The following is an 11,673-nucleotide window of genomic DNA, read 5'->3' as shown; positions in this document are numbered from 1 at the left end:
TACCACAACATTCAGCCTGGTGAAGGATCTCCCGATTTATCAGTGTTGGACGGAATGCCAATTCCGGTTTCCATTATAGTTGTTATTTTTTGCAACTCGTATATTTATTAGGCGTTTCTTCAGTGGAAATGATTTCGAACAGATTTCACATTGTCGCGTAGTCATAGTTCAAATCGGTGAGTCTAAAATGCATATGAAGGTGACATAGTTTAAATTGGAATTTTACTATTTAGCAGTCCCAAATTCATTCGGGGATGTGTGACTGTATGCCCACATAATACCATTGCCACGCACTCATAGAAAGTCGACCCAGAACAGCAATACACAAAGATCCAGCTGAGTAAGCTTAGACCTATATGCTTAGAGCCATGATGGAATTGACTATATCATTGTCATTCTCCTTCAATGCCTTTACAGCCTTGTTGCGCGAAACACTGGCTTGGGTCATGACTAATTCGATATCCTTGTCCTCGAGTCCAGTGGCATCGACCTCCTCTGTGTCATCCTCTTCCTCTTCTTTCTTCTCCTCGGTGTCAACAGCCTTGCCCTTTCCGTGATCGTGGGAATGGTCGTGGCCAGAGTGGTCGTGACCGGCGTGATCGTGGGATTCTTGAGCAGCCAATTGTGCGGCAGCAGAAGCTTGAGCTTGGGAGTTAAGGTCCTCAATCTTAGCCTCACCGAAAACACTGGAGAAATTATTAGTACAAAATGTATTTTTGGAGTGCGGGGTAGAAGTTCCTTACATGTAGGTGTTGCTGGTTGGGGACTTGTAAACCTCTGGCTGGTTGATAACAAAGAGGATCTATAACGCGAGGTTTAATCAGTAACAAGTCTTAAAGTTGTCCTCAAGCGTTGTCAAAGCTACCCCGCGCTTGTGAAGCAGCTACGAAGCGCCAGCCCTTGATCGCGAGAGCTTCCTTCATAAATCGTGAACTGACAAACCGACTAAAAGTTGCTTACGTTCTTTGGTCGTCTCAAAGTGACTCTGGTAATACCAGGAACTCTTGTAAGACCGAGCTTAGCAATTGACTTGCGAGCCTTCTTCTCGTTGCGGGAGAAAGCGACTTGGGAACCTGCTGGGATACCAGCTACCTCCTCTCCCTCTGCCTCAGAGTCAGAGCTGTCGGATCCCTCATCCTCTGCGGTAACTTGTTGCTTGGTTGGCTCCTCGTTATCTGGGAGTTCTTCAATACGTGGGTTCGACATGTTGGGTGGTGGTTATGGCTGTACAAAGGGTTGTTAGAAATTTTGATGATATTGTCGTTGTTTTGGTTTTCCGAAATTTTGTGCGTGCGCTAAAGAAATTGGGGGGCAGTTTCCTTGTACGGCGGAAAACTCCACCACAACAAGGCTGATGAACATTGTGAACATAATGGTATTCACTAACCTGACTTTACAAGAAGACGATGATATTAGATATGGGCTCAGAGAATCAAAGATCGAGGTTGTCACCGTTACAATTAATTAGGGTTGTGAGAGTTCGCTAAGTATTAGGTAATCAATGTATCTACTCCATCTGGCTGAGATTGGGCTGGGGCAATTCTGGGGGTACAAATTGTTGTAACGACGTCAGACTGGGTCAAGGTGCGTTTAATATCATTTATGGTTGTGGAATTATTAGTATCAATATCTGGATTTGTCCGATAAAGCGGTAAAATGGCTCCTAATTCATTGTGCAGGAATAGGTTCCGCATCTCTCATGTCGAGGATATTTCAAAGTTCCAGAACCAAATCACAATCAAAATAACGCCCAGTATTCAGATCTTGGAGAGAATTGGTTTGGAGGTATTTTTGAAGTCCATATGCTCATTACGCCGGTCAAATTGACGCAGGATACAAAGCTCAGTTAAGAGCAAAGGAACCCATCAACCCTTATGTAGTTTTGCTTGCGCTCCCAAATATTCCATTACCAAATCTATGCCGCGGCGATCTTAGCCCTGGCAACCTTGACTTGGAATCCAGCTCTCTTCCTCAATCTCATAACCTTGAATCGCTCGAAATCTGTCAAAGCAGCTCTCTTGGCTTGCTTCTCACGCTTTTGGGCCCATGGGCTTTGTTGCCACAACTTCTCGATACCAGCCTTCTCCCACTCCTTTTGAACAACACCGGTGCGCGAGGCTCTTGGGAGACCCTTGAGGACGAGAGGTGTGAGAACGACATTGGCGAGGGAAATGGCTTGTCTTGGGACAGCTGCGAGTTTGTCGGTTGCTGGGCCATCGATAAGAGCCTATTTCTTAAGTGTCAGTTTTCTTCCTCTTTCCCTCCAATCTTCACCAATTGTACATACGCGCTTGTGGTCGATGATCTCAACGATCGCGGCAAGCTTGCCATCGTGTGGTCCACCGGTTACGAGGACGACACGGCCGACCTCAACCAGTCTCCAGGAAGATGCTTTGATATCTGCGTCACCCATTGTGAAATCTTCTGAAAAGAGTGTATTAGTTGATTGATTTCTAGAAGTTCAATGAATCGAGTAGATAATTAAGGAAAACGTACGGGGCGTCGTTGGCGAGGATTTGTCGATGTTTAGTTGTCGATTACTTTCAAAAAATCCGAAAATCGAAAAAGTGCGGCATAAGATCTAAGCGAAATGGCCCTAGAGAATTGCAGATCATGTGATCAAGCGGCCGCATTTCTGGATATGTGGGATAAGGCTAGAACAAGATCGAATTAGCGTTCTTTCCGATGGGTTCGCTTTTGAATAGAACTTCAAAAACTTATAAAAAAATTCTTCCAATCAGTTTCTTCATCTTTCTTACATCTCATTAACACCAACCACAACATAACCTCAACGAGTACTTGAAAGCACTTTATGGCTTGAATTGATTTGTTCTTGCGATGTGTCTCTTCTTGAGCGATCTCCTGCACATCCACAGGTATAAGGTTCGTACATCCCACATTTCTTCAACCTCCTCTTCTACTTAAATGATGAGATAATTTGCGATTGACCTCACTTTGATGGCACCCTCGCCGGGGTCGCTATATCATGCGAGTGGATGAAATTCATTCTTACATATTCTGATTTCCTTTACAATATGATCATTTATATCTTGGCATCACTTGGTCGAACTCGTTGCTAACAGTTCGAAGTATTAGGCAGAGTCTCTATTGATCTGATCACCTTGACACGATCACCTTGCTATACAATTCCGCCGCCAACTAACATAGAGATCATGACGACGATCCTCATGTTCACCTTACAAGGTATGCAACAATTCTCCTTCGCACAGCACATTCCCTTTCTACTATGATTAAGAAAAATGCACTGAAAATACTGAACTCCTCGGAGTCATGAAAATTCAACTTAACCAAGATCTATGAGCACAACAAACTCCATTCTCACTACTAGTTGCTTAGCTTTTAGAGTCCCTTGCTAATTGGCTTAAAGCTTAGGAATAATTTGATGCCATGCAACATGAAGGATATCGATGGGCTGTGCCAAACACTTTTCGAAGTATCACTGGAACCTTCTTGACAGTTGGGATTCCATCGAAAACATGATTAAGTTATGGCGATTCACAAATGCTTAGGATCTCGATAGTAGCATGATCAGATACATTGGTAGATTAGGAATAATAAAATCATGTTAACAAATGTGTATCTGTGCTTCACATGACTGAATACTTCATACATCTTTCTTTACTTTACCTCCCTGGCTTTTGATACCATGCTCTCAAATCAATATTGTTCACATTTGTGGCAACAGCGTTAACCCGCTGATGTTATGTCTCTTCCTTTTTATTGCTCTGTGTGTCGCAAGATGGCAGTATCATCACACTTTATACCTGTGGTTCATATCTCGGCAATTTGTCATCAGGTAGGCGTAGCATTTCATTTCATACAACACAGTCTAAAGATGTTCCTTATATCTATCCTCACATCTATCGTCCACTCCACATCGGCTCTACCAATCGAACAATCAATCCTATGGACTTAATGCATGAACTCAATCACTCATAATCACGAGATAGATAAATTCATTGACGTTGCTATATCACACCGTCGCAGCTCGACTTAATACCAACTTCAACGTCTGCTTTGAAGCATTTTCAAAAAGCCCGCCATCTCAACGAGCATCACATACACCCAAACGTTGATACTCTCCTAGGAGGCCAAGGCTACATATATACTGAACAAAAACAAAATTTCCCACAGCGAATTGCAACATTCGGTAACACCAAGAAACAAACAATATACATCAGTGCCACTCTTCACGCCGGTATTCCGATGCTTACTTACGTCAGTGTTGAAGGTGAGCTTTTGTTTCTTCTCTTGGCATGGTACTCTCACTGAGAGGGTGATGTTTTGCGAAGTTAGATCGCGACCTTGGGTGCGTTTGTGTATAGCTTTACACTAGCTGCTCGTCCCTCAACCATTATGAATTGAGACACAATTTGGTGAGTGTACTCGACTACCATTTGGCTTGTATCTTGGTATTTACATACTCTAAACACTCGTGTTGCCGAAAACTATCCTTGAGCGCAAGGAAAATGGTTATCGCGCCAATTAATGGCTGGAAGTCATTAGAAAACATCAACACCATGTTGGGCTTCATACGTGCTGGAAGTCGCATTATCTCGTATTTCTTCTTGCGATCCCAGATATCCCTAGCAGGTGTCTCCACGTGTCATTGGAGTTCCCTGGCAATATCAAGAGTCCAAGCACTTGTCGAATACTGACAGGTGAGACGATCTTGGGAAGTTTTGGCAACATCTTTGAGTGTCCATAATCTAAGTCCGTAATCCTCCATAACACTCCCAAGGTCCTCGGGATTCTTGAGCCCCACAGATAGCCGCTGCCTCCTCCAAGTCTCCATCGAAGTAGAAACGCTTGCGCAGAAATACTACCACTGCAATAATCCGTAAAGCCAGACCCAACATCCAAGGTGCGAGTAGCCCATGATGTATGATTTTGATTGGTCGGTCCAGAAATGCAGCATGAATTTTATGGCAATCGACTGACCATCGAGAGTTGAGCAATGCATCTTTCTCGATGATGTTTTCGGAATCGGCCCCAGACTCACTTCGCAAGCGATTTCACTTTCGCTTATCTGTACTTACCGACCGAAGTTTTCTATGGTACAGGCTTTCGATTCACTGTGTATGTCGTACCGGCAGCTGTGTCCAGCATTCGTCTTTCGAAGCTTCTATGTTCTCTTTTTGTTCTGGTGTTATCATCAGTGATCTCATCATCATTATCATTCCCATGACCATTGTATCTTTCTAACCATTGTCATCCCATGTTTATTTTCATCCTCGCGCCCTAGCTTTCCGTTTCAATTAACCACCTAGTCTTCCTCAATCCCGGTGTCTGCGCTCTGCAATGCGTTAGTTAAACGAGGTATCCACTTCTAGATGGTTATGGATTGCGCGTATCTATCCTGCGCACATTGGGTAGTTATGAAGATTATCAATTCATATATTAAGGCTCAATGCCAAAATTTGGAATGAAATTGTGTGAACAAAGGGTGAATGAATGGCCTTAAGTCATTCATCGTCTATAACAGAGGAGCTGAATCCACAGCAATGCCTATCTAAGGGTTGTTTGTTCAGTACGTAGCTAGCTCTTCAGATAGATTATAGTCTGACAACTAGGGCCTACATCGTAGGGGCTACGTCATTAGTGTCACTCTCAAACGAACAGGAAGTAACTTGAATTTTACTCGTTTCTCAAATATACTAAACTATCCGTTGATATCCCGCAAATACAATCGTCATCTCCAATTGTTCAAATACCAAAATCTTACAACCTTGCTTTTCCAAGCTCCAAATCTGCCCAGTGATCTCGGTGGAACTCTACATATGTATTGCCTTTGCCCTTCTCCTCTATCCAAAGTAGTTTATCATCCGCTTTGACTTTATCGTGATCCACACCCTGTTCACGAAGTGGTGTTTTATTCTGCTTATTGTTGTGGATTGGAACCATCTCCTTGACGATCCGGAGGAAGACCGGAACTGCATATTTAGGGAGATGTTTGCGTGTGTGTCTGTGATTTGTTAGTTTGGAGTACATAGAATCAAGAAGAGAACCTGGAAATAACTTACTTCAAAAGCCCAGCAAAATCGAAATTGTTGATACTTGGATCGATAAACACAGCAGCACATCCAGCTCTACCATCGTGGGAGGGTAATTGAACACCATAAACAATAGCCTCCACAACTCCGTCGAATTTCCCTAATACCTCTGCTACTTCTGCTGTGCTGACGTTTTCTCCTTTCCAACGGAAGGTATCGCCTAATCGATCAAGGAAAAACCATCGCCCGTCATTATCTCGACGCAGAGCATCGCCTGTTCTGTAATAAAGATCTCCTTTCTTGAATACATTGCTCTCGAACTTTTTACCTGTAGCTTCTGGGTTATTGAAGTAGCCCGCGAATGCAGCTGTATTTGGAATTGCAACGATAATCTCGCCACCCTTCTCAAATGGTTCCCGAGTTGCGAATCCAGTTTTAGGATCTCGTGCAATGGCCCCAGAAACATCGTCTATCTTGACGGGAACATAAAGATCATTGAATTGCCATCTGGAGATAAGTCCGTGATGTCCCACACAAGTAGCCAACCAGTCTCCACGTGCATGGTTGGTGAGTGCAAACACTCCCTCTGTACTGTTAAAAAACTCAACAACTTCAGGGATACCAAATCGTTCTTTGAATTTGTTCCACACATCTGGTCGCATACCGTTTCCATACATGACTCGAACGCAATGATTTTTGTCCTGAGGAGAAGGTGGTGCAGCGAGTAGGTAGCGAGCCGTCTCGCCAACATATGTAAACCATGTTGCTTTTGAGTCTCGTATATCTCCCCAAAATTTCGAAGTGCTGAATTTCTTGCCGACACAATTTGTGATCCCACTCATCAAGTTGGCTACGGCAGTGATACCACCGGTTCCATGATACAAAGGCATGCAGTTGTACCATCGATCATCGTCTCTTACTGGAGATTTACCAGCTGCTCTCTATGAAAATTATCAGCAATCTTCGCGGTAATAATACCTTGATCTAGGCCTTACCCCAACTCCCGCCACAAAGCCTCTGGCTACCTCAAAACTACATCCTTTCGGTAACCCTGTAGTTCCACTTGATGATTTGTTAGCCATCGGATTTTACAGACGGCAAAGAACACTAACCTGGTATACAACAAACCCAGAGGCGAGTTTCCTTTGACTTCCTCTCTATAAATATCTTCTGGTCTTTCAGCCTTTCCACTGCGTATTTCCGACAAAGTAGAGCTATCCATGAAAACGATTTTAATTCCCAATTCCCCTTCTAACTCCTCTCTCTCATCCTCAATCCTCCCTCTTAACTCCGCATCATCATCCACCAAAATGAGTTTGGATTTTGGAACCTTGACGCAGTGAATCAATGCTTTTCCAGCCAAATTATAGTTGATCATTGCTGGTGCAGCTCCTATCGACCATAATCCCAACCAAGCGAACAAAAAGTCGGGAGAATTTTGAAGATAAAATGCTACTAAATCGCCAGGCTTCACACCTTGGGAGAGATACCATTGACCGTATTGATTCACGAGATCGTAGGATTGTTTCCAAGTGTAACAGCCCTCTCGTGACCAGATACATTCTGTGTTTGGATGACGATGCACGCTTTCCTCAAACAGATAATAAAGACATAGTTTTCTATTTTTCTCTATTTTCGGTTGTTTTAGTAAGAGCAATGTGATTTGGGAGGGCGTCTTACCAGCTTCGGCGTACCACTTCATGGTTCGCCTCATTTTCAATTTATCATTCAAATCTTTTAATATGGAATATTTGCCATCGAGATACATTGCTGCTGCAGATGTGCCTGCTACAACTGCCGTTGCTATTCATTTTGGTTAGTATGCTGCTTGGGGATCAAAAACGAAGTTGTCTAAAGTCGGCGATTGCAATTGTAGAGAGTGACATTTGTTCTCCAATTCATGTAACGGAGCCGGGGAAAGGGTTGTGTCTAGCCGTGGCTTGCCGGAGTAGAATGCGGGGTTTAGTGATAGGATGTGCTTACCGAGCGCCATAATGATTGGAATCAAATGCTGTTGCTAAACAAACAAATTGGTATTTAGGAATGTCAAAAACTGCAAAAAGCTACAATAACCTGTGAAGCATCAGTGAAAAAGGATAAACTTGGAAAGATGGAAGAACATTAAACAGAATTCCCTAACAAGCTACAATAGTAAATGTCTTCATCGGTAAAGCTACCTAGGTGTTTGTCGATCACCGAGGCAGGCTACCCCGGATTTCTGACCCAGGGCTGAGCCTTGATTGGTTGGGCTTGAGGCATAACTCCGGACGAAACCTTTGCCGTCGCTCCTATCCGCCCCACTCCTGCTCTTTGATACTTCCGACCCACGCGATGCCTTCCAAAGCGGGTAGACTCCTTGTTGGTCAAAACCAGACCTGGAGTTGGAAGTAAGCTGTTTGACGCGTGCGCTGTGAGATAGATTTGTGAATGGTTCGAACGCCACATTTCTTGTCAGCTTCTTTGACTAGACCGTAGCCGGCGCTTCGAACTTTGAATGCTGTAAGGGAAGAGGGCTCGGTGTTAGGAACTTGGATTCATTTGCGAAATCTTAGTAGCTTTTGGTAGTTGTGCACGGACCCATTTCACAGGAATCGACAGCAATGAAGGGGCAATCACCATTCCTTGGTCGAGAGTATCATATCAGACGTTGAATTGGAACTTGCAATTTAACACCATTTTTAAATGAAAAATGCATTGGCCATTCATTATCTTCATTCGACTAGAGCATCAGTGGACATTCTATTCTCCTATAGATTCTCAGAAGACATCGGCTGAGATTACCCTTGGACAGTGTGAGTAGGGATCGGTTTCAGTAACCCGATTGGTGCCATCTTCATTGGTACCACTTATACATATCTCCTCAACCATTATCGAATCAAGACTTTCTGTCCCAATTCTTTGCAAGATCCCTCCACGGCTCTGAAGTTCGACGCTACTTGTCTGTCAGATATCTACTCGAAGTAGAAGGGATTACGTTGAAATCTTCTTACATTTTCCTGACTTGAATGTCCATGATTTGGATAATTAGATGTTGACCAGTGGTTTGTAAATGCACCCTGTGTATTCCCTGCACTTGCCGGTGGAATATGTGTCTGTTGGTCTGCTGAGGATGAGACTACCACTAGGTCTGGCGGGTCAGGTGACAGGGAGGAACGATCATATGTCCCCAAGGGTGGGACTCCATTACTATCTGGATACATCAAATTCGAAGCTTGATTGTTCCAGATACCACTCTGCTGTCGACGCGAGTAAAACCCACCTCTACCCGCCTGCGTTGCGGGTTGATGAGCAGAATGAGGGTTCTGGTCTGATCTAGAGTGAAGCTGGGTATCGCTGGAGTTTGGAGTCTCTAGAGGCTCCCCAGAAACCAGATTCATGCTTGAAGCCTGTCCCTGCGACCTAGAATTTCCACATTGCATATGCCAGAACTGGCCAAAAGGATCATGGCATGGACATTTTCCTGCCTTTTCTGCAACGCTGACCTGAGTTGGATTTTTGCAATGCTGTTTTGTAAGTGCGAATTCAGGACAAACCTCTCCATAGGCAGGATGCTCCTCGGTCATCTTCCATTTCGAGCAGTCGGCGGGGCAATCGGCGAATACGTTCTTAAACTCCCAACACATATTTTATCAATAGGAATTTCTGTTTGGTGATTCTCACAAACATGATGCTGTGCTAAATCGTCTTATATCATTTGGTTTAAAGACGGTTCTATGAAAGAGCTACATGGTGAGTTCCTCTGCAACCTAGATTTACAAAATTTCAATGGGAACTTGATATTACAAAAGTATCAAGGACGAGAATTTACCAGCAATTTTTGAGACACATATGCTTTAAATGCTGCGTCATCTGAAGAGCCAGCGCCTTCCAGTGTCTTGTAATCAAAGGCAAATTGTCCGACTTCTACATCGAGCTGAAAGAAGGGTCTTTTTTAATTGGCTATATATCTGACGTTGTACAGATATAAATTTGGCCCCGGGTTCTCCGTGGGTCGTTGTAGGCAAGCCATGGTTGAATCACTGGGATTTATCAGAGCATCGATTTCGTAGCACATAAAATTTGATATTGGCGTGTCAGTTATGATTGACCTTTTTGGATACCGCCCAGCAAAGTTCACATGTGATGAATTCACCCACTCAAGCATGTTTTTCTTGCAGGACCTGTAAGACCAGTTATGATAGGGGCGATCATTCAATCAAATACCTTCCTCAATTATGTGCTCCATAATCTTCACTCAAGCACCTTTGCCCTGTGTATCTGACCAGTGACTTGGCTATGATTACAAACTGAACAAGCCCCTAGTACTCCATCTGTTTTGAGTTCCGTTGACTTGTCTACTTGAACCCTGGACTGTCTGAGATGTATGGGGACCGCTGTTCTGTCCCCCATTGCTGTCGTTGTGTCGGTCAGAAATTTCTGGGTTTTGTCGGACTGGATCGGATGAGCTTCTACCTGCACGGCCTCCACCCCTTCCAGTTCCACCCCTTCTAGTTCCGCCCCTTCCAACTCCACCCCTTCTAGTTCCTCCCCTTTCAACTCCACCTCTTCCAGTTCCTCCCCTACTCCCCGAGACCCTACGCCCTGTACCCCCAAAAACTCCACTTCTACAATCACAGTCTCCACCCCACCCATCTCCACAACCACAATCTTCACTTTCAGAACTTACAGCCTCAGAATTTCCACTTCCTCCAGAATCTCCACCCAGATCCCCCGGGCTACTGGCGGTGCGGGCCGTCCGGTAACTACTCACCAATTAATCGAGACGTCTTTGAAAACCTCATCGCTTATATCTTACCTCCGAAACCTGCAGTTTGGACAAGGACACTCGGTCAATGATTGTACGTAGACGAAATTATTGGAAGCTACTCCACAAGGATGCATCATAGTACCATAGGTGCAATTGAAAGCGCTGCGACACTCGCGATAGCCATCTGGGCAGGATTCCCAGCGCATTCCTAGATAATAGCACATTGTGTTCTCGATTTGGTACCAGGATTATGGTGGGTAGACTTCATGAAATACTGTGATGGTGTGAACTTATATAGTATAACCGGAGAAAGGTCGTCCCCAGAGCAAACAAAGTGGGCCCAAAATATTTTTTTTCAATCGATGATCTGTCTCTGCTTTCAGAACTTTCTTTGAAGCATCAAAGGTCAGTAATTATTGGAATGAAAAGCTTGATTTGCAGTGTTGTGTTGCTTAGCAGCCTTTCAAGCTTTAGAAAGGATTGGTGACCTAGATAAATCAAAAGCCAAAGTAACAGTCTCATCATAGAAAAGTCCCATGCCACAAACCTCGAAAACTTAGCCAGAAGCGAAATCTTGCATTATAGCAAACACGGAATTTGGTCAAATGAAGTGTTATCTATTAACGGGGAATTTAATCTTGAAATGACCTCCAGCATCTATTCGGGGATTCATATCCTGGGCTATACATGAATTGCATAAACGGAATTTGCATTCTAGCGCCATCTGCGGTTGGCGGCAGTTCAAGCTTTCTGGCACTTTGATAGTCCCCCTTTTGATCACCGACTAAAATCACTTTTTAGCGACGTTCCGCATTATGGACCAGGCTGAAATGAAATGAGATATTCTACGAACAGTATATTGATAACAAAACTTTTACTATGGACTTCCCAGAGAATGGAACCTGTTTGACC

At 43.9% G+C, this 11,673-nt stretch overlaps 5 protein-coding genes across 5 annotated transcripts; all 5 read right to left on the bottom strand.

Moving 5' to 3' along the window:
* Positions 1 to 129: 129 nt before the first annotated feature.
* On the bottom strand, positions 130 to 1,453 carry Bcegd2. The gene is made up of 4 exons (XM_024695066.1): positions 1,388 to 1,453; positions 961 to 1,224; positions 744 to 802; positions 130 to 686 (listed from the first exon to the last, which is right to left on the bottom strand). Exons 2-4 carry the CDS (start codon positions 1,204 to 1,206, stop codon positions 353 to 355), a joined length of 639 nt encoding a protein of 212 aa, XP_024550859.1. The 5' UTR covers positions 1,207 to 1,224; positions 1,388 to 1,453; the 3' UTR covers positions 130 to 352.
* An 18-nt stretch (positions 1,454 to 1,471) lies between these two features.
* BCIN_09g03550 (hypothetical protein) lies at positions 1,472 to 2,582 on the bottom strand. Its single transcript, XM_024695065.1, has 3 exons — positions 2,497 to 2,582; positions 2,288 to 2,424; positions 1,472 to 2,227 (listed from the first exon to the last, which is right to left on the bottom strand). Exons 2-3 carry the CDS (start codon positions 2,411 to 2,413, stop codon positions 1,916 to 1,918), a joined length of 438 nt encoding a protein of 145 aa, XP_024550858.1. The 5' UTR covers positions 2,414 to 2,424; positions 2,497 to 2,582; the 3' UTR covers positions 1,472 to 1,915.
* Positions 2,583 to 5,623: 3,041 nt separating this feature from the next.
* On the bottom strand, positions 5,624 to 8,656 carry BCIN_09g03540 (hypothetical protein). The gene is made up of 6 exons (XM_024695064.1): positions 7,998 to 8,656; positions 7,695 to 7,817; positions 7,127 to 7,643; positions 7,010 to 7,076; positions 6,045 to 6,955; positions 5,624 to 5,986 (listed from the first exon to the last, which is right to left on the bottom strand). Exons 1-6 carry the CDS (start codon positions 8,005 to 8,007, stop codon positions 5,743 to 5,745), a joined length of 1,872 nt encoding a protein of 623 aa, XP_024550857.1. The 5' UTR covers positions 8,008 to 8,656; the 3' UTR covers positions 5,624 to 5,742.
* A 48-nt stretch (positions 8,657 to 8,704) lies between these two features.
* On the bottom strand, positions 8,705 to 10,202 carry BCIN_09g03530 (hypothetical protein). Its single transcript, XM_024695063.1, has one exon. The coding sequence runs from the start codon at positions 9,635 to 9,637 to the stop codon at positions 8,966 to 8,968; it is 672 nt and encodes a 223-aa protein (XP_024550856.1). The 5' UTR covers positions 9,638 to 10,202; the 3' UTR covers positions 8,705 to 8,965.
* Positions 10,190 to 11,226, bottom strand: BCIN_09g03520 (hypothetical protein). Its single transcript, XM_001551564.2, has 2 exons — positions 10,810 to 11,226; positions 10,190 to 10,756 (listed from the first exon to the last, which is right to left on the bottom strand). Exons 1-2 carry the CDS (start codon positions 10,983 to 10,985, stop codon positions 10,294 to 10,296), a joined length of 639 nt encoding a protein of 212 aa, XP_001551614.1. The 5' UTR covers positions 10,986 to 11,226; the 3' UTR covers positions 10,190 to 10,293.
* Positions 11,227 to 11,673: the final 447 nt, after the last annotated feature.

Source organism: Botrytis cinerea, chromosome 9 (genome assembly GCF_000143535.2).
Source record: "Botrytis cinerea B05.10 chromosome 9, complete sequence".
Taxonomy (NCBI): domain Eukaryota; kingdom Fungi; phylum Ascomycota; class Leotiomycetes; order Helotiales; family Sclerotiniaceae; genus Botrytis; species Botrytis cinerea.
The sequence above is the reverse complement of the archived record's forward strand: the minus strand, read 5'-3'. Positions and strand labels throughout refer to the sequence as shown.